The 24,774-nt window shown below is 47.5% G+C and overlaps 1 protein-coding gene across 1 annotated transcript in view; it reads right to left on the reverse strand.

Moving 5' to 3' along the window:
- KLHL38 (kelch like family member 38) overlaps positions 1–15,989 on the reverse strand; it is a 57,723-nt gene extending 41,734 nt beyond the window's left edge. The window contains exons 1-2 of the mRNA XM_069621587.1: positions 15,774–15,989; positions 6,515–8,096 (exon numbers count right to left, since the gene is read on the reverse strand). Of these exons, the coding sequence (XP_069477688.1) occupies positions 6,515–7,864 (1,350 nt within the window). The 5' untranslated portion in view covers positions 7,865–8,096; positions 15,774–15,989. The remainder of the gene's footprint in view (positions 1–6,514; positions 8,097–15,773) is intronic.
- Between the last annotated feature and the right edge of the window lie 8,785 nt (positions 15,990–24,774).

Consider the following 24,774-nt stretch of genomic DNA (forward strand, 5'->3'; position numbering starts at 1 on the left):
CACATGACAGGTATAATCAAGGTGTACAAGGATGATTTCTTCACAGGAGTTTCCAAAGAATCTACCTGTGAATCAGACCTGATCAAAACACAATCTATATCATCCCATGTTGCACTAATTGCATAGGACAATATCTCAATGCGCCTCGATGAAACTGTAAATAGCCACTAAAGATTTCTGAAACATTACTAAAACAAATCTCAAGCTATGGTTTGATCTAGGGGTCTGCTACCTTTGGCTTTCCAGATGCTTTTCATTACATGATCAGCTCTAGCAAGCATAGTCCATGGTGAGGGACAATGGGAGTTTTAGTCCAAAATTTCGGTCCACATCTTTTGCCATCCTCAATATGGAACAAATATCAGGAACAGTCAGTGTGCCATTTCTTTTGAAACTGTAGTGTAACTGGTCCGCCCATCCTATCCCACTGCCCATACCTGCTCTCTTCTTTCTGCGGCATGCATCTCTTCAACCTTCCTGCAGCCACAGCACCCCTTTAGGCTTGAGGAATGGCACACCAAGCTTCATGGGGCACTTTGAGGAATCCAGACTCCTCCTTTACTGCTCATTTCCCCACGAAGAAACGTCAGCAGGCTTTCAGAATCATTGTGAAGCTGTAGTTATGGAACATCCGCAAAATCAGATGAGGGGTGGCAGGGATTCCATTTTGGACTCTGGCTGCATCTGAGGAGTTTGAGGCTTGTGGAAGACACTTGGGTAGACTTCCAGGAGAAATGATCAGGGATTCTGGCCCCCTGCCACAATCACCAGACTAATTCCTTCCTATGCCCCGATGGACAAACGTCCTAGCTGGCTACTGATTACAGTACTTGGGCAAGTGAGGTTTGAGACAGCACTCCGACTGCCAACCTACGTAAGGTGGAAGTTGAGAGGAGTCTTCATATCTCAAGTAGCTGGTCCTCCAAACCAAAAATTCTTGTCTCCAATAACCCTTAATGCCGAGCTTATGATAATAAGTGGAGTCACCAGACTATCCTCTTTCCAGGGCCTTAGGGTACATAGGATTGAATGGGGTAGCGGTCAAGTGAGTGAGATGGAACTTGTCTGCAAGAGACTAGTGGCAAGGATGCCAAGTTTAAAGTCCCTTTACCACCACAGGCACACAAGCATCCTTTTCAGACGTTAATCCCTCTATGATCTTGACAAAGAACATCTGAAAGCATATCCCAAGCTTAAAGGTACTTTAAGTCTACATGGATCAATTCAACAGGAAAGTTATCTTGTATTTTCCCATCACTCTCCAATAACCTCACCACATCATCTGTTTCAGAGCCACCAGAGTATCCGGAGAGCATGCAAACGGCATTGAAGCGCAGTGTAAATCACAAGATCATATCATATGATTGGAGCACGCTCACTTGAATAGGCTAGAAATTGCCATATTAGGTCAGCAGGAAGCACTTGTATGAAATGCTTGTTGCAGTAATAAATGCCCGTCTACATCCAGTATCGTCCCATGCACATGTCCGTGTACAGATTCATATGCCATTATAGCCGGTATGCCAAGTGCAGCCATCATATACTAGGTACAGACTCAAATGCCCAGTTATTGACATCTTTTGCATGAAGCAACCTCAATCTATAAGCACAGCTATCATCTAGCCATCCATTTCTGTCGTATTGCTGTATCCTCATAGGCCCCGTTACAACCACCACATGCGCCCAGGTATAGACTCATATGACAAAGTACAGCCTTGTTTGCCTAGATATGCACATTACTAATTAGCTGTACCATTGTATGCTTGAGCACAGCTGGCATAAGCCCCAGTACTACCTAGTGTAGGGCCGTGATATGCACGGAACAGATTCAAATACCAGGGTACCACCATTACATGCCATGTGAAACCACCATTTGCCTAGGCACAGCCATTATGCACCCAGGCACTGCTAATTATGTACTCATATGTCTATGTAATCCTTTCAATTGGCTAGTTTTGCCATCATATGCCAAAGTGCTCCCATCACATGCCATTCATTACCATTATATGCCCAATTTGACCCACCACATGGAAGGGATTGGCCTCAATGCCCATATATTACTATCAAATGCCCCCTCATGTGGCAGGAGTTTCCTTCAATGATGATGTACTCCCACCTCACACCAGATATTGACATTATAGGATCAGATATGCCCACCACATGCCAGGTATTGCCATATATATTCCAGAAAAGATTTTGAGGAGTGTGTATTGTACTCCCTAATTTTGAAAGCTGGGGATAAAATGATTTTTCATGGCACAGAAAAGTAGTTATTATTGCCGACTGGTGTATTCCTCGCTAATTACAACTCAATTTTAATTTTACAAACAAGACTGTTTTTGTTGTAACATATTCTTTCTTTGTCCCCAGAATTTAACATAAAGACAGAGATTGCCAGCTTCTAGGCCATCTTCAAATCAGTTAACACAATACTAGGGCTTCTCTTTGTGGCATATGTTCTGATGCCTCCTGTCTGACCACATCACCACAGTAGTGCAGGCGACACAAAAGGGCAAAGACCTGTTTATCCATTACTTAGGAGTATCTGCCTAGTTACAGGAAGTAGAACATACTGATATGCTGCTTGCCTGTGGACAGGTTGCTATCAAATGTCCAGGTTTGCCTTTGATATGGCAGGTATATCCATATATATATATATATATATATATATATATATATATATATATATATATATATATATGCCCTGTGGATCACATCATCTGGCAGGTATTGCCCTCATATGCATGTCAACTCTACATAATATGCCTACAAATTGCCATTAATACCAGGGTTCTGCCCCTCCCATCCACACCCATTTAAATAATTGGGTCTTGCCCAATGTGTAGAGGGCCGTAGGAGATGTGGCATGGTATGGAAGACTGGGGGTCACAGGAGATCTGATCAGTCGCCTGGGACTGCACACAAAGTATTTAGTGTATGCTCAAACCCCCTCTTGTTATCGCAGACTACATATTAATGTGGGGAAGAGGGGCTCCAGGCCAAAGGTGACTTTTGGCTGGGTAGAACTTTTGGCAGGAGGTAGCAGGGAGCAGGTCAGGTCATCCATAAGTGCCACTGTGTGTATGTGGCACGAGCTGCTGAAAAGCCTGGCCAAGTTACCTCCCCCACTTTGTGTTGCTGTTGGGAATGATAGTGAGGAGAAGGTTGGAAAGACCGAAGGATTAAGGAGGCAACGGGGGGAAGAGGAAGCCAGCCACTGAGATCCCACCCACAACTAACCCCTTCCTCCACCACTTCTTCCTCCTCCTCTTACTCCTCTTTCTTCCTTATTTATTTATTTATTTATTTATTAATTAAATTTATATAGCGCGCAGGCAGCCCAGGGGCATTGTGGCACTGTTACTTGCAAGGAAGACTTAGTTACAATGTGTGCAGGTTGTGCCTTGGGTTACAGTGAGGCAATGACCTGTGATCAGATATACCACATAATACATCATACAATACAATTATGAGGGCTAGGCCATGTAATTGTTAGATGAACAATCCCAGCACGGTACTGCTGTTATCCTCCAGGGGACATGCAGGCACCACAATGTTTGTTTTGTAAAGGACAATATTGAAATGATCTCCGAAGGTGGCACTACTTATTTAAGTCACACAAGATGAGTGACATTTTCTAGGTCTGACAAATATTCACCTTCATTGAAAGAGAAACACTCAACTACTACTAAAAAACCAAAGCACATTTGCAAATCCCTAACAAAAGTTTCATTTAACTTTAGCAACGTTTAGGTATTTTGGTCATTTTGCAGTTGAATTCACCCGGGCCGGGAGCTACAGCTCTCTTGAGGAAGACCTACAAATATATACACTCATGAACATAATAACTACAAAAAAAAGTGTCAGCATGGGCCCAAAACTCAGGGCTAATGGACTGTAGGCAGACTGGCTTTACGAAAGGCGTTGGAACCAAAGTAAATCTGGTGCTTCTGACATTATTATAACTAGAGGCAATGATAAATAAGCAAAAGCTGTTTCTCGCATTTGTAGATATGCGACAAGCATTTGATACTATAAATCACGATATACTTTGGGCTAAATTGTCTCAGAGGTCATGTCCATTGTCATTATTACATCTGTTGATGGCTCTTCACAACAATACAAAGATCCAAGTGCGAACAAATGATTGTGGCGAACTTTAAGAAGAACTTAATACCAAGAAAGGGGTTAAACAAGGTTGCCCCTTAGCAGCTCTTCTGTTCAAACTGTATATCGCTGACATTCCGGCAGCACTTCAAATGGTTCACTGTTTTCCACCAAAGGTGAAAGGCCAGTCAATAAGATGCGTAATCTATGCTGACAATATTGTTTTAGTAGACTCAACCCAAATTGGTCTTCAAAGGCTTTTAACGTGCCTTCAAGAATATCTGAAATCTAATGATTTGGAGATCAATGAATTAAAGACAAAGCTAATGACAATTGACGGTCCTGGAAAGAAGAAAGACCAACACTTTAAATGGTCTGTACAAGGAAAGACGATTGAGAAAATAAAATCAATCAGTTACCTAGGAGTACTTGTCAACACTTCAATTAGAGAGTGGGAATGGTCAATGGACTTGAATCAAAGGATGACCACGTTCTCACTACAAGGAGCGAAGTTGTATGCCGAATATGGCTAATTTACATTTTTGCCAGTCCTGCAATTTTACAAGCAGAAGGTAGTCCCATCGATAACTTTTGGTGCCGAAGCTGGGTGGAACTTAAACCATCATATTTGGTCATCCTTAGAAGGACTGTTCTGGAGGCGTGTTCTGAGACTGCCAAAGAATAGCTCAATGATTACGATATGGCACGAACTGGGTCTAGACTCTCTCTACGGCACCGTCCTCTGGCGGTCAATATCGCTGCTAAGGAAAATGTATGTATCCGATATGGCACCTGCATACCGGATTTTGGAACCTACGCAAAAATATCCTCATTCTGGTATTCTGGCATGCTGGGCAGAAATGATAATTAACATCACAGAACATGTCGGAATAAAATGGCAAATGGTGGTATCCTTTCCTCAACTAGTGAAGAAGAAACTGTGACTATGGAATTGGATTCAGAACAACGAAAAAAGAGTGCATTAAAATCATCACTATACACTGGATGGGCAGCTAATAGTTTGGATCAATTACCAAAATATCTGAAAAAATTCCCCTCTAAACATCACCGCAATCAGTTCTTGAGGTTGTGGTTAAACACATACAACACAAAGGAAATGCTGTGGCTAAAACAGGACAAAGACACGGCTGACAACCAATATGGATTCTTTAAAAAAGCAGTGGAATCATCAAAACATGTGATAACTGAATGCGTTGAGCAAATGAAAGTTCATTGTTTTTGGGGAAATTTGCACCGTTAACAAAAAACCTAGATGATGGGTGGTTTACTATGCATTCAAGTAACAATGTTCAGAAAAAATGTGCGGTTGTTAACTATCTTGATAAAGCCTTTCAGAAAGATGTAGAGTAGTTGACAATGTTCGAGGGTGAACTAAACTAAAATTGTCTGAGTGATAGACTTTGTACTATGGATAAGAACTGTTAGATTTTGTTTGTTTGTTGTTGTTGCTGTTATTTTGTTGTTGGTGGTTAGGAATGTATGTATGTTGGTTGTTAGTTTGTGAAGAGTTCAGTTTGTTGGTTGGAGTTTAGCATACAAGTTTGATGACGTGGTCATTTTGTTGTGTTTTGTAATAAAAGTTTTTAATAAATGTACTAAATGTTACAATAAAAAATTAAAAATAAAAAAAAACAATCGGTTCCCTCCAAACCATAGAAAGGACATATAGAACTGCCTGAGGAAAGAGAAATGAACTGCAGAGTAATATTTTTTGGAAGATACCTGTAATACTATAAAGACAAACATTGTATATGGTCAGATTTGTCAGAGGGTAGTTATAAAATAAAAAGAGTGAAAGTTGATATGGCAAACACAACTTAGTACTTGAAATGACAGACTTTATATGGTGGAGTATCTGGGTTCGTTCCATAGGGCCATTGTTATAAAGTAGGTTCTTGAGGCAGAATTATGTCATTGGGAATTTATTGAGTTACAGGGTAAATCAGGTTTCTTCAGTATTCCGTATAAATAATCAAAAGAGCTAAGATATTATGGGGAGAGCCCACTGGCTCCCACCACCCAGGCTGCATTTCCACCAACGGCCTGGGTTGGAACTGTGAGACCAACATATACATTCCACCCGAGCTTGAAGTCTCGGGAGGATAGCTCAGGGGCAACGCGCTAACCTTAGAAGCAAGACGACACGGAGCAACACATGTTCGATCCCCGGGTCCGCGCTTAGAAACCTCTGGGTATTAAGCGCATTATAAATAATCAATCATAACCCACTCACTCAACATTCGACTGACATCGCATCATTCAAGCAGGGGAAGAAACAGAGTACAACAGCCATCAGTTTAAATGTGCTTATTGGGCCATTGGAGTTCAGAATGGTATTATCCCAATGGATGTGAAGGAGCTTACAAAATATATGATTGAAAATTACCTGTATTAACCGGACAGGGTTCTGCATACAATCCTCGCCTCCAAACAGATAGAGTCTTTGGTCTTTTGCAGCAACCGCAGGATGGAGCACAGCAACAGGCATATTCGCCATAACCTCCCAGGTATTGTAAATAGTGTCATATCGCTCCATAGTACTCAAGATTCCATGGTTGCTTCCAATACCTCCAATTGAGAAAATGTAGTTCTTGAAGGCCAGACTCCTGTGGGAATAGCGTGCGGCAAGCATTGGTTCTCCGATTCGCCACTGGTTCAATTTCAGAGACAGAATGTACACAATACAGCTAACCTCTCGTTTCACGCTACCAACCGGCATTCCTCCTAAGACATAGATGTTACTATGTAAACCCACAGCAGTGGCCTTGTAAAGACGCAGCGGAAGCTTAGCAAGGCTCATCCACTGCTGGGTTTTCTCATCGTACAGCAGAACGTCTCTAGTCGTCTGCTGGCTGTTCTTCCTACCGCCTACATTGATCATAAATTCTTGCTGCGAGTACCTGCGTGGAGCATGCCACATGGGTTTGATATCAGGGATGTTTGCGCTGGAAAGACAACACATTAGCCTGCGGGCAGAATCGAGGATGCTTTTGCAAACGGGGGAGGACTGAATGAGTGGGTCATTAGCAATAAATTGAAAGAGAAAGGTTGGGTGGACATACTGGATCCTAACCTTCTCAAACAAGTCCTGCATGTACCCTTGCCTCGCTAATAGGTCGTGCCGGATCCAGACCATGAGGGTTTCGAACACTTGCTCTTCTTCACCGCACAGTTCATCGTCTCCGAGATAACTCATCAGTTCCAGCGCACAGAGGTCTTTCAGGTCCTCGGAGGCAGCAACTTCAGGAAAACATTTCAGAGCCATATCCATGGCTTTCCTCTTGAGATTCTCACAACACAGAATTTCTGATAATCTTTTTATGCTCAAGCAATTAGTTGGATTGAGTTGGTCCTGCAGGTATTTGGAACAAGCCTCAAAGAGCTTTACGTACTGTAGCATGGAAGCGGCTTCTATGAGGCATAGCACGTTCTCCCCTGTTATGAGTATTTCGCCGGTGTATACATAAAGGATAATTTGCTGCAGTATCTCTGGCTCAACACCCTTCAAGTCCACTTTTTCCTGATGACTTTCTTTAAAGTTATTGCAGAACATGGCCTTAAAGTAAGGGCTACTGGCAGCAAGCACATTTCGGTGGCAGGCAAATTCATGGTCCCCGGTGCAAATCCGAACATCTGTCAGGACCTCATTTTGCCTGAAAATGTTAAATTGTCTTAATAGTTCAAAGGCGAAGTCCTGATCTTGGAAGAAGAGTCCCTCTGGAGATTGTTCCTCCATTTTGGAGCAGGCTTTGTTTGTGAAGCATCACTGAACTGCCTGCCTTAGTTGCTCCATCATAATAAACACAACAATAATAAACGCTTGTATGGAACAGAGATGAGATGTGCGGAAATAAAGGGAATGGTGTGAAGCTGGAAGCAGAGCTTTAAACCTGAGCAGCCACTCAGGCACTTCTCCAAATGTGGCTGCGCTGGCACGCAGCACTGAATGAAGTGCGTCTTCTGTCAACCTAGCAGAAAGCAGAAGAAATGGAAAGTACACAGTTTATTGCAACGTTTCAGCTACAGCTTTAGTTTTCAAACAAAGTATTGGTTAGTTCAAGGCATATATACTCCATTAATAGCTTTCATTGTACAAACAAAGTATCATCACTAGTACGGTGCTAACTATACGCCAGGGCCTTGCAGGCGCCAAGAAATCCACTGCACAGAATACTATATAAACAAAGTATAGTTTCAATGATTTAGATAGACTAACACCTCACTCCAAGTCCACTTACAACACATAGGCCCTCATTACAGTTTTGGTGGTATTCTGCCGGTAAATCTGGTGCCGGAATATTCCAAGTGGCGGAAACTCTGGTAAATCTCCACTCCATGTAGTCCCACAGGGTTCCATGGAGGGGATTGCCGGAATTATTGTCACCGGAATTACCAGTGGCGGTAATTCTGGCATTTTTTTGCCAGTGGGGGCAAGATTTATCTCCAGCTCCAGGCTGGGTGTACATCAGTGGCCGCACCAGGCAAACTTCTGTTCTGCCGGTGCAGTGAAAGTGCCACTGCTGGAATTACAGGCAGGTTTAACAGCCCTTTTACCACACCGGCAAAACTGTAATGAGGCCCAGAGTGATTGCATTTTCACATGTGATGTGCACCAGGAGGGCCTCTGGTGCACATCATGCACAGTGGTGGATGGCAATCTTTTTAATTGGGCGGGCGGAGGGGGTGAAAGTATTTCCCACAAATATGCCGGAGCTACCAAGTGTACTGAGGGAGCTTGAACCAACCAAGGGACTTTCAGGTATTTTTGTTTTACTGGGTTAAAAATGGTGTATTATATAGAACACTTTCGGTGAAGAACTGTGTAAGAAGCCAGACAGTTAGCAATTTGGTTTTGTAGGTTAACTCCAATCCAAAAATGCAATAGATGCAAGTCACCAACAGTGCACAGAAGTATTTCCCAGCGTATTTTCATGATGCCTTGGCCCAGAATATATGCCAGTACAAACATATGTTCACACTGGATGTCCCCATACATTTCCATGCTGGCTGCACCAATATATGTCCGAATTCCTATATAAGAACAAACTCATGTTTGCGTTGAACATAATGCCAGTAATCATACTACATGAAAACATGTCCACACTGGCTCTGCCAATACTTGGCAGTATCCCCACATAAGGACATACTCCTGCTGTCTTTACCTTTAAAAATGCCCTGCCGCAATAAGAAAAAATGTCTAACCTGGAAGCTCATTTTAGTCCAATCTAGACACAATATTTCTCATCATGTTTGCTTTATCCTTGATGCCTAGTGAGAAATGGCAAGACTGGCTTCCCCAAAATGCCATTCTAGCCAAATAATAATGCTTAACATGCTTGATCATAAATAGTTAGCATAAAAACATGCCCAAAATGTCAGTATAGCCAAGTAAAAACACATAGCATGCTTGGCTTATCATATATGCCCAGAAATAAAGTGATTCCATAGTATGAAATGGCTAGACTTGCTTCCCCCAAATTGCCAGTCTAGCCAAATAATAGCACGTAATATGCTTGATCATAGATGCCCAGAATACAATACCATCCCACAGTAAGAAAGGACTAGACTGGCTGTCTCAAAATAACAGTCTAGTCACATAATAACTGATAAGAGGAGAATTACCATTTTTCACAGGACATCTATGATAGATGGCCAGTAAAAAATGCATTGTTGCCATGGCCCCACACCCAATCCAGCTTAGCCCAAACACACATGTGCACACACATACACATAGATCATTCACTCATTCACAAGCACACCCATACATCATACATGCACTGTGACGAATCAAGGGAATTCATCACTTCTTCCCAAGGGGGGGCCCCCCCTGTGAGGCTAGGGAGGTGAGCCTGCTCTGCAACACCCTTCCTGGGGATTGAGGCAAGTGGCACCTCACTGGGAGAGATGGGGCATCCGTTGCAGGGCTTAAGGACTCCTGTTCCTTAGGCTGTTCACACCATTTCCTACATGGGATGCTCAACAATGCCAGCGATTGTTAAACACCAAGACTGGGATGAATAAACACTCACTAGATGTCATTATAGTATAGGAGAAGGAGAAAAAAATGTCCCTTTAAATCAAAATATCCAATCCACTGGGACGAGTACGTTGACTAGAGTGTGTTCGATGAGCAATGAAGAGAGAGAGGAACGCATAAGCAGGCAAGGGAAGCCCCCGAGCTGGGTAAGACCGGGAGAATTCAGACTAAGCGTAAACCAGAAGGTCCACAAGATTCAAACTCGTATGATACTGGAGAGTCGGACTCTAGCGATACAGCAAATTCCCAGCCTGAGAAACTGAAAGGACAGGATCCAAGAGGAAGGTGCTGGCGAGACCACGAAGGCTCTGTGGTGGAGAGGAGGTCCACAAACCATTGCCGATACCACCCTTGGCATAGAACATCAGGGTGTCTTGTCACTCATTGGGACACAGAGACACTTTGAGGAAAAAAAGAATTTCAGTGAGCACAACCTGACAGTGATGCTGTGCGAAAGAGAAGGTTCCTGATGTACAAGGCTCCCGAAGAAGTTCTCCTTCAAAGTCGAAGGTAACGGGGAGAACCGGACTAATGGGAGGCCTGAGGGAATCTTTATACCATGCACACAACCTGTCTCAGTAGAAATCAAGAGGAAAAGTCAAGTTTAAAGCTGATGAACTGAAATTATTGTGATACAAAAGAAGAGATTCCTATAAATCTGCATGTGGAGAGAAAGGAAGAGTAAGGGAAGGAAACTTAACATTCTGTACAAGAAGAATATGGTTATGTAAAGAGAGTGAACGTTATGAGCCATAGTTCAGAGGAACTATACAATTGAATCATGTGAAAAAGCAAATGGATCAGAACAGGTTGAATGACAATTACCGTGGAGGCAAGGCTTACCAGAAAAATAGAACCTTCCGAGAATACGGCAAAACCAGCAACCAAGAGAGTCGATCTTGTAAAAGATCGCCAAAAGGTACTCCCAAACAAGAGAGACAAATCAATAGTCCATTTGAAGAGTTATAAAGCTAATCTACAAAATCACAAAAGACTATTCGAGGATTGTGTATTAAACAAAAATCCTGCAGACTGACACTAGAAGTATCCTCAGGAGAAGGGAGTAATTCTCCTGATTTAAGTTATTTATTAGGTAGGGTCACTTAGGGTCGTTTTTGACTGCAGACTTATTCCTTTGGACATTCACGCATGACTGACGAGCACCTTAGTTAGTAACATAGGCAGGGACCATAGGGACAGGGAAAGTCAGGCCGTATAAATTTACTTTGAGGAAATATTTAACGGAATGTTATTAGAGTGTTTTCTTCCTTCTTCTGGCTCCCCAGAGTACTCATTCACACACACACGTTACATAAAAAAACAAATTCTTACCTGCACTCAGCCTGATCCTCCGAAGCTCCACAGTGGGCTACAGACAGTGCTCCGACTCCTGCTCGTGCATGAGCAGGAACCAGGATGCGGACGTGTTTTCTGGTTCCTGCTCATGCACAAGAAGGAGCCGGAGCACTGATGATGCAGTGCCTCATCTGTATGTGCGGGGAGGTGCGGAGTGTCCTTTCCAACATACAAACGTACAGTACCCCAGTCTGCATCTCCAATGGGCCATGCAAATCTGGGGAAGCAAACCACCCCTGCCTTGCATGGCCCACTGGTAGGAACTGTCAAGGGGAAAGCGCATTTTCCCATGACAGTCCAAGGCAGTTGAGGGGTACTCCCTCAGCTGCAGCAAGTGGCTGACGGAGTGCCCCTGTGCTGGCCCAGCTCGTCCTTAATTGTGAGCATTTTGGTGGGTCAATGCCCCCTCGCCCATTATGGATGAGCCGCCCCTGATCACGCAACTCATATAGGCAAACGCTACTCTTCATGTGAAGTATACATGAGAAGGGAGACCTTGTCAGTCTGAGGACCCCCACTGACTATGAAACAAACCAACTATTTTAAGAAATAGAACTCAGGCCCTTCAGTTCTGATAGGGGTGTACTGACGTCTTATTATAAGTATTTGTCTGCAGTTCACATGAAAAAAGCTATTTGGCTTCTGCCGAATTCTTTCATGGTACCAGGCACCAATTAACTTGAACAACAAAGATGAGAGAGGCAGTGATGAAGTGTGGGCTACCTTAGAGAAAGAAAGTAAACATTGGCCAACAGCACTCGATTGACCACTAGACTAAAGCGTATGTGTGCGGTGGACAGAAAAGGAGAAGGGGAGAAGAGGAGCAAGGAACCGGTTTCTGTGGGACAGGCCTATGGGGAAACTGGAAGATCTCCCAGCCGTTGGGTGGAGGTTGATAGGGATCGGACAAACCTAGTTACATGTCAGACAGAGGGAAACGTGCCCAACTCTTTCCAGTCCTGCTAGCCTCTTAGCGAAATGCCATGTGGGAAAATCTCTCAAACGTGCCTGTAGGCCAGGTGGTAAGCAGCGATACGTAAGAGGGCTGTGTCTACATAGCTGCGGTGCAATGAGGAGAGCTGGACTGGCCTATTATGGCATTTGAAGACATCCCAGAGCATACATTCCTCTTATATGACAATATATCTGGGAAATCAATTGCATGTCAACACGTGCCTAACGTTGCCCACTCCTATTGGCCTCTTAATGAAACGCAACCAGTTGGGAAATGCCCCGCTTGCATAAAGGCCAGTCTGTCACAAGCGGGTATGGAGGGAGAGAAGCGAGGACTGGGTATGTGAGAGATAGAGACCTTTGTCTGTGGGTGGAGCCAACTTTGCTCAGTGAGATAGCAAGAGCTATACAACCCTTCATCCTCTGGTGTGGTGGTTACTCGGAGGTGTAAGCAGGGGTGGTATGGCCCATCCAGGAATAGGAAAACGCCCCCAAGGCAAGAGGATTGGTTGGTCGTGTGTTATGCTGAGGGACATGTGATGTACACTGCTCCAGCCCAACTGGCCTCCCAGAAGAAATCTCTGTTTGGAAATAACCCTTGGTGACTATTGACCAGTGCTCCACAGGGTGTACGCAGGGAGAGTTGAAAGGGCTGTTTGTGGGACAGAAAGTGCAACATCTGGAGCCAGGTGCTTGTACTGGCCTGATCGCTCTGTCCTTTGGGGGCAGGGGGACTGAAATGCATCTCAATGGTGGCTTTTGAATGTGCCCCCTACTGCAGACACGAGGGCATGCCAAGGGCAGCAGACAGGCATTTCCATTTGGAATGTGGCTCCTCGCCTCTGAGTTGCCCCCTTAACCTCCATCTCATCTGCCTGCTGGCTATCTCACCTTTAACCTGCCTCTGTCCCTCACTTTCTCTGCCTCCACTCTAGCACTTCACCCATCATCCCGATCATCCCGAGGACAGCTGCTCGTACCACCTACCTGCACTTAAAAATGTCTAATGTTGGTTGTCCTTAATCTATGTAGCCCCCCCATGTATTGCCCCCGGTGATTTTTCAATTTACTCCCCTCCACAGTCTAGTCAGAATGTCATTCAAAGTCACCCCTTTGTCAGAAGCTCACTGCTTCCCATCAAATCTGATTTCTTATGTATTGTGATCAAAAGAGCATTGTGCCTCTATGTATATAAATAAATACATTCAAGTCCATTGTCCTTGAAAAGGACCAACACACAATGCATAAAAATGTGCTGCATGGTGAAAGGGGCTTTGGGGTGCACAAAGTAGTCTCGGGTGTCACTGCCCGCAGCCCCGATGACAGGGAATGACCAGGGCACAGTAGAAGCCCTTCATGGATGCTGAGCGATTGCATTAGCAGTCAAAAAAACAAGACTCCATTCGCTTGCGAGCTGCAGGAATGGGAGCAACGCCCACTTTCTTTCTCCTCTGCAATGCGACTCGCACGAGCGCGACATGTAGCATTTGTGAATCGCACCGCACACAGTACACTGCGGCCTGGACCTAGCATTTGCCGAGGAAGCTGCTTTTGATGAAGGCTGGCTTTGTGTGTGCAAAGTACTGTCCTAAATCTGACGCCCATGGTTTTCTGGAAATGTATCCTCATTTGACATGTAGGTTTTATGATGTAGCATGAACTTGTAAAAATAAAGAAGTAGACGATAACACTTAAACAAATATTTGAACGAGTGGTTATAAAGTATTTTCAGCAGGTTTGAAATTTGGGTCATTAGAAATAAATAAATAAATCGACTATTCGTCTTCATATTCAGCTTTGGCCGAATACTTGACAAACAGTTATTCAAACGAATAAGAAGAATGCTATTCAAGACGCCCCTATTTGCAGACCAGCATTATGGTGCAATCCCTCAATCACTCCCCCAAACAATGCTTATGTGAGAACATCCTGGTGATTCACAAAGATATGAACCAGGGCCTTCAAGCTGGGCGCTCAAAAGTGTAGAAAGATCACACCTGGCAAGATAGCTCAGCAGGTTGAGCGCTCGCTGCTGTGATCTGCAGGTAATCCCGGCAAGGCCAACTCAGCCTTTCATCCTTCCGAGGTAGATACATAAGTACCAATTTCGGTTGGGTGGTATTGTATCTAAATATGTGCTCTGTAAAGCGCTTTGGATTAAGGCGCTATATAAATAAACACATCATTATCATTACCTGTGTAAGCGGCTAAAAAGTTATTACTTTTAGGGCCTGATTCATGGAACTTTTAGCGCAGTGAGTTAGCACTGCCAACAATCAGGTTGTTTGTTGGCAATGCAAAGTGACTTTGCACCGCGCTAAACATTCCACGAATCAGGCCCTTAGAATGTTACCCAAATCTGCATTGCATTTCCCTGGACAATCCTCTGATACTACCCCAGACGGCCGCTTTTGCAAATCCACTATTACATGAGTGTGTGTGTTGTATCCTCACAAATGGTGCATTAGGCACACCCATGTCCAACATCCACATGTACACTGCAAGTCAATGCACTTATGTGAATCGAGAGTAAAGGGTGCATGCATGCGTGCATTACCACCTTTCCTCGGGTATACTTGCACCATACGCCTGGAGAAGGCCTCTTTGCACGAGGGCAGGTGCACGCAACACTAGGGCAAACATTTCGTTGGTGCAAAACACATATTCCTGCCATGCATTTCTGGTGTAGTGCAAAGGAATGGAACTTCAGGAAACACTGGCCTGCGTTTACACTAGGGCAATGTTTGCCCTAGCGCGTACACTAGTGCCACGTGTTTGTGCATATAATCATTGATAGGGATCTCCTCTACCAACTGCAGCTATTTTGACTGGTTTATCCGTAGACACCTGCAGTAAACACTTAAATCACTTATGACACACACATGAACTCCCATCCCATCCTGCAAACGAGCACACACACCCAAAAATGTGTTTTTGTTTTCATCTTTTGAACACATGACACGGAAAGTAGGGACATAAAACATATGGTGATTCAAAGTCAATGGGTACCCAAGTTTGCAGACCGGGGCTTTCATTTAACGAATTAAGGCATTCTGGGAATTGTAGTCTTGAAAAACAAACTGAACAGAGGACCTAAGCACGCGATATCAATGATTTGTAAAGCCACAACCCATGCCTGGCTAAGAGGTGTGGCGCTTAAAATGGCGTCAGGGGAGTTATTAGATATGGCCATATTTGTAAATCCTTTGGGAGAGGTGCATATAACCAAACAATGACTGAACACATGTTATTACACTAAAGCGGACATACAGTTTGCACAATAAAAGGCGCTGCTTACCAGGCTAGAGTCTGCTAAGGTTGTCCTTCTTTCACTTCGCCTCTCCCGACGAACCCCAATTTCCACGCTTCAGAACAGCACTTAACCCACAGTATTCCTTCAAAGGTTCCTGGCTTCTGGCGTTGTTCGTTGAAGACACTTTCACTGCTTTCTGGGGCTCTGTTAACCAACCACGGAGCAGCGAGACACAGCAAACTACATTCCAGGCCTAATTATAGCTGCACATGAACTTGGCAGTGTTGTTGCATGTGACTTGACTGCAGCGGTGACGCTGGCAGCGACTGCGCATGCTCAAGATGTGTTTACATTTTAGAACTGGTCAGCGGGATGAAGATTTACTTATAAAAATAAAAAGCTGGCTGGCGGCTTGGAAAATTGCTGAAGCCTCTGGATCTAACCTGCTTAAAATCCCTAGAGCCTAGGAACAGTTTGATCCTTTGAGCTTTATTCTTGGAGACAAGGAGATGGGCAGTAACTAAGAAGCGTGAAAGGTCAGCAACTGTGTCTGAACAGAGATGAACCTGCCAGGGGATACCAGCCCCAATACATCTGGGAGATGCTAAACCAGTCCTGGTTTTAATTTTGCAATCTGGGATCTTGTAGTCCTTGATTTCCCCATTATAAATCAAACAATGTAATGTCCTAGAATGCGGAATTAAAACTGTCAGGTTGCCCACATCGTTGTGTGGGCGGACCCCCGTTGGGTCCCACAGGACATGACGTCCCGGACGTGACGTCAGGGGAAGGGGAGGGACGAGGGCAGGTTCGGCAGTTCCGCCGATGCGTTTAATAAAAGAGGTTGCCTCACACCCCGGCTCCCGTGTATCATTCCTGCGCAAGCAGGGACTTATCCAGGGGAACGCTTCGGGAAGAAGCGGCGCCTCAACACTGGCGACGAGCGTGCACGGACTCCCGCTGGCACCGTGCCGAGGTCTGCGGTCGAGCAGTCCAGCGCGTCGGCGCGCCTCGGGCACGACGGCCGACTCCACACGGCCCCACCTCCCGCATGACAAAGGCCTGGATTCGGCACACGGGCGCCCCAGAATTACGGGAGCACTGACTCCGTGCGGCCCTGCCTCCCGCGTGACAAAGGCCCAAACTCTTCACACGGGCGCCCGCGCGAAGGCGTGCAGGCGCGCCCAGTGACAGCAAAAAAAAAAAAAAAAAAACGGGAGAGTGGCGCCAGAGGAAACCTTCCTCTCGTGCAAATCACAACCTCCCTCCCACGTGCGGCGTGAGGCTGCGCAGGCCAAGAAATAAGGCCACACCGCAAGGAAGCGGTGAGGTGGGGAAGGTAATTCACCACACACAGCAGAAGGACTGCTGCTGCTACCCAAGCACAGTCCCAGGTGCCACAGCATATCGACACACAAACTCTTCACTGCAACGCAGTCATGTCGGACACGGCGACCACGCCAGCATCCTCCTCGGGATGGGTAGGATCGGCGCCTGGAAATGCTGACACAGCACAGGACAACAGCCAGCATGCACACCAGGAGGGAGCAGCCCAAGTCATGCACATGCCCAACCCATTCGAAATCAGAGATACCTCTAATCTGGGGCCCAGATGGAATATATGGCTACAGGACTTCAAGTTCTACACAGGTGCCATAGGATTGACGGACGACACGAGGCTGAAAAATACACTGTTCATGGCAGTGGGACCAGCGGTAAGAGACATTGCGGGGGAGCTGCTGAATGTAGAAACAGTCACATACGGGGAGCTACACGCCAAGCTGTCCGAATACTTTGCACCACATACAAACGTGGATTATGAGCGCCACATGTTCCACACAACAAGACAGGAAAAATGGGGAATCAATAGACAATTTTGTGATGCGCCTCCGTATCAAACTGAAACATTGCGAATTCCATAGATACTCCAATGAAGAGGCGCTCAGGTCCCAAGTAATAGCCGGATGCCTCTCACAAGCCTTTTATTAGTGAAAGCGCATATCAGTCTTTGACCACACAGTCAAAAATCAGAAAGGCCACGGTAGACATATACCCCTATGGCTCCACGACACCCCTGCCATGCAAAGGCATGATCACAGTCAGATGCACACATAAAGGGCACTCCGCAAAGATCCCGCTGTACATTCTAGACACAGAAGCTAACAGCGGATGTATACTGAGCTTCCGGACAGCAGTAGACATGGGACTAGCACACATCTTATACCAGCTGATGGCCCACAAGTACTTCACAAAACCGGACTCAATCGAACAATCATTCCCAAAACTCTTCACTGGCCTAGGCAAGCTGCGAAACCGGAAAGTACACCTCCACATTAATCCTCAGGTCAAACCAGTGGCCCAACACTATCGAGGCATTCCGTTTAATATCCAGAGACAGGTAGAAGAGGAGCTGGACAAACTCATCAAAATGAACGTTATAGAACCTGTATCGGGCCCGACGCCATGGGTATCGCCCATCGTCCCCGTCCCCAAAAAGTCACCAGAAGGATCCATACGTTCATGCGTAGATATGCGCAGAGCCAACACAGCCATCGAAAGGGAAAGGCATCAAGCGCCCAGGATCACGGACATGATTCACCTTCTTCATGGGGCGAGAGTCTTCTCCAAGCTAGACCTTACAAAAGGATACCACCAAATTGAAATCGCACCGGAATCCCGTTACATCACCACATTCGTCACTCATCTTGGCATGTTTCAATACAAAAGACTCAGTTTCGGCATATCCTCGGCCGCCGAGATCTTTCAGGAGGAGATTCACAAGGTCATCAGACACGTCCCCAACTGTCTGAACTATTCGGACAACGTCCTAGTCTACGGCAAATCACAGGAAGAACATGACCTAGCACTACACAGGGTATGCCAAGCACTGGACGACGCAGGGCTAACCTTGAACAAATCCAAGTGCGAGTTCTCGAAAGGATCTCTGAGGTTTTTCGGGCACATCTTCTCAGATAAAGGCATGAGACCCGACCCGGAAAAAGTAGAGGCCCTCAACTCAGCCACGCCCCCCGTGAACACCACCGACCTCAGGTCGTTTCTAGGACTGGCCAGCTATTGCTCCAGATACCTGAAAGACTACGCCACAGTCAGTAATCCCCTACGCCTACTCACCCGGAAGGACATTCACATTCACCATTCACATGGTCGAAGGAGTGTCAAGCAGCGTTCGAAGCGATAAGGAAGGCCATCGCACAGGCAGAAGACATGGCATACTTTGACGCCAGCCGCGACACCGAACTAATAGTGGATGCCAGCCCGGTGGGACTCGGCGCCATATTGACCCAGAAAGATCCCAGGGAGCCACACATCACACACGTGGTAGCATACGCCAGCCGGAGCCTGACGACCACGGAACAGGCATACTCGCAGGCCGAAAAAGAGAGCCTCGCGGTCGTCTGGGCTTGTGAATATTTTCATCTCTTCCTGTTTGGCAAGGAGTTCACCATCATCACGGACCACCAGGCACTACTTACCATATAAGGCAGCCCAAAGGCCAGGATGCCACCGAGAATTGCCAGATGGGGCCTACGCTTACAGGACTACAAGTTCCAAATACGGCACCGGCCAGGAAAGGAAGAAAACCCAGCGGATTACCTCTCCCGGCATCCCATGTCCACGACGGCGTCTCAACCGTCCATAGCGGACGCATACATAAATTACATCATACATCACCTGCAACCACTCCCAGTAGGGTGGCTGGAGCTATCGATACAATCAGAGGCAGACCCAGCGCTGCAAATCGCTCGACACTGCTTACAGATGGACAAGACGACCCTCATGAAACATCAAGCCAGAGGTGAATCGGACACTACGAGGGAAGACATCAAGTGGCTGGACCAAGTCCGGGAAGAGCTGACCGTGGTAGAGGACAACATCATACTAAAGGGTTGCAAGGTCATCATCCCGAGAACGCTCCGGGAGAGGATAGTACACCTAGCGCATGAGGGACACAGAGGCGTAGTCGCCACAAAGCGCCTCCTTCGCCAAAAAGTCTGGTTCCCTCAACTCGATCGCTTGGTAGAAACCATCGTGGGAAGTTGCCACGTGTGTGCGCAAGTGGCACCCCCGCCACACCCAAACCCATTACAATCTTCACCGTTGCCAAACAAAGTGTGGGAGGAGCTAGCAGTAGACCTATTCGGACCGCTGAACAACGGGACACACGTGGTCGTACTTATGGATGAACATTCAAGATACCCGGACGCCCAAATAGTAGAGAGCAGTGCCATATCATGTGTCATTCCAGCTCTTGACAGGATGCTCTCTGCCTATGGCATCCCCAAGATCATAAAGTCTGACAACGGTCCCACATTTATAAGTCAAGACTTTCAGCAATTCGCAAAGTACATGGGGTTTAAACATCGACGTATAACCCCCCGATGGCCACAGGCCAACGGTATGGTCGAGAGGTTCATGGCCAACATAAAGAGGACCCTCCAAATAGCCCATGTGCAAAACAAGCCATTCGAACAGGCCCTCAATCAATTACTACGAGAATACAGGCACACGCCACACAGCACAACGGGAGTGTGCCCCGCAGACCTGATGTTCCGAAGACCGATCACCATGCGACTACCTGAAGACTCGAGACCACAAGAACTGACACCGCTAGAACAAGAAGCGCAAGCAAATGACACCGCGAGGAAAGCAAAGACGAAAGAGATCACAGACAGGAAAAGAAGAGCTTGGGAGAACATAATGCAACCAGGAGACGAAGTATGGCTCAGGCAACCCAAGAACCGGAAAGAAGAAGCCACCTTTGCACCCACGCCTCTGGTCGTGACACACAAGAAGGGCTCTATGGTCACAGCACAAAGGGATGACCGCTCAACGGTAACCAGGAACAGCTCGCACTTCAAACGAGTCAGACTGACTCCAGCAGGTCAATGGACCTGGGACAGAGATAGTGATGAGGACAGACCACGCGAAGAAGCGTACCAAGGAGATGGGGAAGAGTCAGAAGGCGAGGCGCCCCTCCCCACACTCGCCAGGGACGGACCGACCCCGATCAAAACAACACGACCGCAGAGGAGTCGCATGAAGCCGACGCGACTCATCGAGGAGATAGGGTAAGAGGGGAGCCACTCTACTGGCATGTTAAAAAGGGGGGAGATGTCAGGTTGCCCACATCGTTGTGTGGGCGGACCCCCGTTGGGTCCCACAGGACATGACGTCCCGGACGTGACGTCAGGGGAAGGGAAGGGACGAGGGCAGGTTCGGCAGTTCCGCCGATGCGTTTAATAAATGAGGTTGCCTCACACCCCGGCTCCCGCGTATCATTCCTGCGCAAGCTGGGACTTATCCAGGGGAACGCTTCGGGAAGAAGCGGCGCCTCAACAAAAACCAGGTCTGGAATGAGTAGTGCTGGCATGTATACACCAGAAGAACAAATCGTCTGAGACCACAGTTGCCGCCACACACATCACATATACATCAAGTAAATGCTGTAACACAACCTCTAAAAAATATTAAAACACTCAGACCAAGAGGAGGGGGATGCCGTTTTCCTGGTTTTGCTGTACGGATGTTTTTATGTGGACCCTGGAGATTTTCATAGTTGATGGAAGGAAGAATGCACAAGTGAACACTCTGCCATCTTGTTCCTTGCTACCCTGCTTCAGGTGGAGTAATCACAGGATATCTGAAAGGCTGCCAGTCAAGGTACAGGAACATTCTCAGGCAAAAAGCCATAGAGCGATAGGGGGGGAATTTCTGGGAAGCATGTGCAATGTCAACAACCGCCTCTTATGTAGCGTCATGTGAAGGGAAGTTGGCAGAAAAAAAAACTGGAGCCCCACCTCCTGTTGACTCCCTGTGAATAGCTATTATACTGGGATGCCATGCTTGCCAACAGCCTCAGGTGGGTGCAGTCCTCTTGTGTCTGTGGTGCCTCCAGCAATGACATTTTATGTTTTAGGTAGCATCTATTCGCAAGGGCGGAGGGGAAATAGTGCAGAGGTTCTACCACTTGCAAGGACAATGGGCCTCATTATAATGTTGGCGGTCACGGTATGAACGGTGACGTTAAGGCACCGGGCACCGTTCCCGCCGAATTACGAGTTCTGCCCGCCGGTGACTGACAGCCAGGTTTGAATAATTCCATCTATATGTTGCATACATGCCAACATTTTGCAGCACCTGAGAGTGAGATTCTCTCAGAGAAAGCAGTAGCATTGAATTTCCCCATTCGATTGCATTGGGGTTACAAATATTTTAGGAGGGAGACAGTAAAATATAGCAGCGTTTTTGTTAAAAAAAAACGGGAGTCTTCTTCCTAAATCGGGAGGGTTGGCATGTATGATGGTGACGATCCTGGGGTCTACAGGAGACCAATTGCTGTGCCACAGCGGTCTGATGATAAAGTTGTTTGTGGAAGCAGAAATAATTATCTCGGAGGCCCATCTCTGGACACCAAAAGATGAACTGCTTCGATGCATATGCCGGAGGTGCGTTATGCAGCACTTCAGCTAATATTCTTAATGATTCCTCATGTATGGAATGTTCATGTATAAGGGCTCCATGCCTCCCACCAGAACCATTCCGAGGTGCCCCGTCCCTCCCATCAGATCCACACCCAGACACCCCATCCCTCCCACCAGGCCCACACCCAGACGCCCATTCCCTCTTCCCAGACACACACCCAGATGCCCCATCCTTCCCTCCAGATACACACCCCAATGCCCCATCCCTCCATTCAGATCCACACCCAGATGCCCATCCCTCCATCCAGATCCACACCCAGAGGCCCCATCCCTCCCACCAGATCCACACCCAGATGCCCCTGCCCTCCCACCAGATCCACACCCAGATGCCGCTGCACTCTCTCCAGACCCATACACAGATGCCCCCTTCCCTACCTCAGACGTAAATCCAGATGGCCCATCCTGCCCTCCAGATCCACACCCAGATGCCCCATCCCTCCCACCAGATGTCCCATCTCCCCCTCCTGATCCACACCTAAATGCCCTATCCCTTCATCCAGATCCACACCCAGATGCCACATCCCTCCATCCAGATACACACCCAGATGCCCCATCCCTCCCACCAGATCTACACCCAGATGCCCCATCCCTCTGACCAGATCTACACCCAAATGCCCCATCCCTCCTTCCAGATTCACACCCAGCCGCCCTGGCCCTCTCTCCAGACCCATACACAGATGCCCCCTTCCCTACTTCAGACGTACATCCAGATAGCCCATCCCACCCTCCAGGTACACACCCCGATGCCCCATCCCTCCCACCAGATGTCCCATCTCTCCCTCCGGATCCACACCTAAATGCCCCATACCTTCATCCAGATTCACACCCAGATGTCCGATCCCTCCCACTTGATCCACACCCAGATGCCCCAACCCTCCCTCCAGATCCACATCCAGATGCCCCATCTCGCCCACCAGATCAACATCTAGATGCCCTATCCCTCCCTCCAGATGCCCCCTCCCTCTCTCCAGATACCCCTTCCCTCCCACCAGATCCACACCCAGATGCCCCATCCCTCCCACCAGATTCATACCCACATGTCCCTACCCTCTCTCCAGACCCATGTACAGATGCCCCCTTCCCTACCTCAGACGTACATCCAGATGGCCCATCCCTCCCTCCAGAGCCACACCCAGATGCCCCAGCTCTCCGACCAGATGACCCATCCCTCCCTCCAGATCCACACCTAAATGCCCCATCCCTTCATCCAGATCTCCACCCAGATGCCCCATCCCTCCCACCAGGCCCACACCCAGACACCCCTTCCCTCTTCCCAGATCCACACCCAGATGCCCCATCCCTCCCACCAGGCCCACACCCAGACGCTCCTTCCCTTTTCCCAGATATACACCCAGATGCCCCATCCCTCATCCAGATCCACACCCAGATGCCCCATCCCTCCCACCAGATCTACACCCAAGTGCCCCATCTCTCATTCCAGATTCACAGCCAGATGCCCCTCTCCTATCTCCAGAAATATACACAGATGCCCCTTTACCTACCTCAGACGTAAATCCAGATGGCCCATCCCGCCCTCCAGATCCACACCCAGACGCCCCTTCCCTCTTCCCAGATCCACACCCAGATGTCCCATCTCTCCCTCCGGATCCACACCTAAATGCCCCATACCTTCATCCAGATCCACACTCAGATGTCCGATCCCTCCCACTTGATCCACACCCAGATGCCCCAACCCTCCCTCCAGATCCACATCCAGATGCCCCATCTTGCCCACCAGATCCACACCTAGATGCCCCATCCCTCCCTCCAGATGCCCCCTCCCTCTCTCCAGATACCCCTTCCCTCCTACCAGATCCACACCCAGATGCCCCATCCCTCCCACCAAATCCACACCCAGATGCCCCATCTCTCCCACCGGATTCATACCCAGATGCCCCTACCCTCTCTCCAGACCCATGCAGAGATGCCCCCTTCCCTACCTCAGACGTACATCCAGATGCCCGATCCCTCCCTCCAGATCCACACCTAAATGCCCCATCCCTTCATCCAGATCCACACCCAGATGCCCCATCCCTCCCACCAGGCCCACACCCAGACGCTCCTTCCCTCTTCCCAGATCCACACCCAGATGCCCCATCCCTCCCACCTGGTCTACACCCAAGTGCCCCATCTCTCATTCCAGATTCACAGCCAGATGCCCCTGCACTCTCTCCAGACCCATACACTGATGCCCCCTTCCCTACCTCAGACGTAAATCCAGATGGCCCATCCCGCCCTCCAGATCCACACCCAGATGCCCCATCCCTCCCACCAGATGTCCCAACTCTCCCTCTGGATCCACACCTAAATGTCCCATCCCTTCATCCAGATCCACACCCAGATGCCCCATCCCTCCCACCAGATCCACACCCAGATGCCCCATCCCTCCCACCATATCTACACCCAAGTGCCCCATCCCTCCTTCCAGATTCACACCCAGATGCCCTGCCCTCTCTCCAGACCCATACACAGATGCCCCTTTCCCTACTTCAGACGTACATCCAGATGGCCCATCCCGCCCTCCAGATCTGCACCCAGATGCC

Source organism: Ambystoma mexicanum, chromosome 5q (genome assembly GCF_040938575.1).
Source record: "Ambystoma mexicanum isolate Mex_15411 chromosome 5q, UKY_AmexF1_1, whole genome shotgun sequence".
NCBI classification, from domain to species: Eukaryota; Metazoa; Chordata; class Amphibia; order Caudata; family Ambystomatidae; genus Ambystoma; species Ambystoma mexicanum.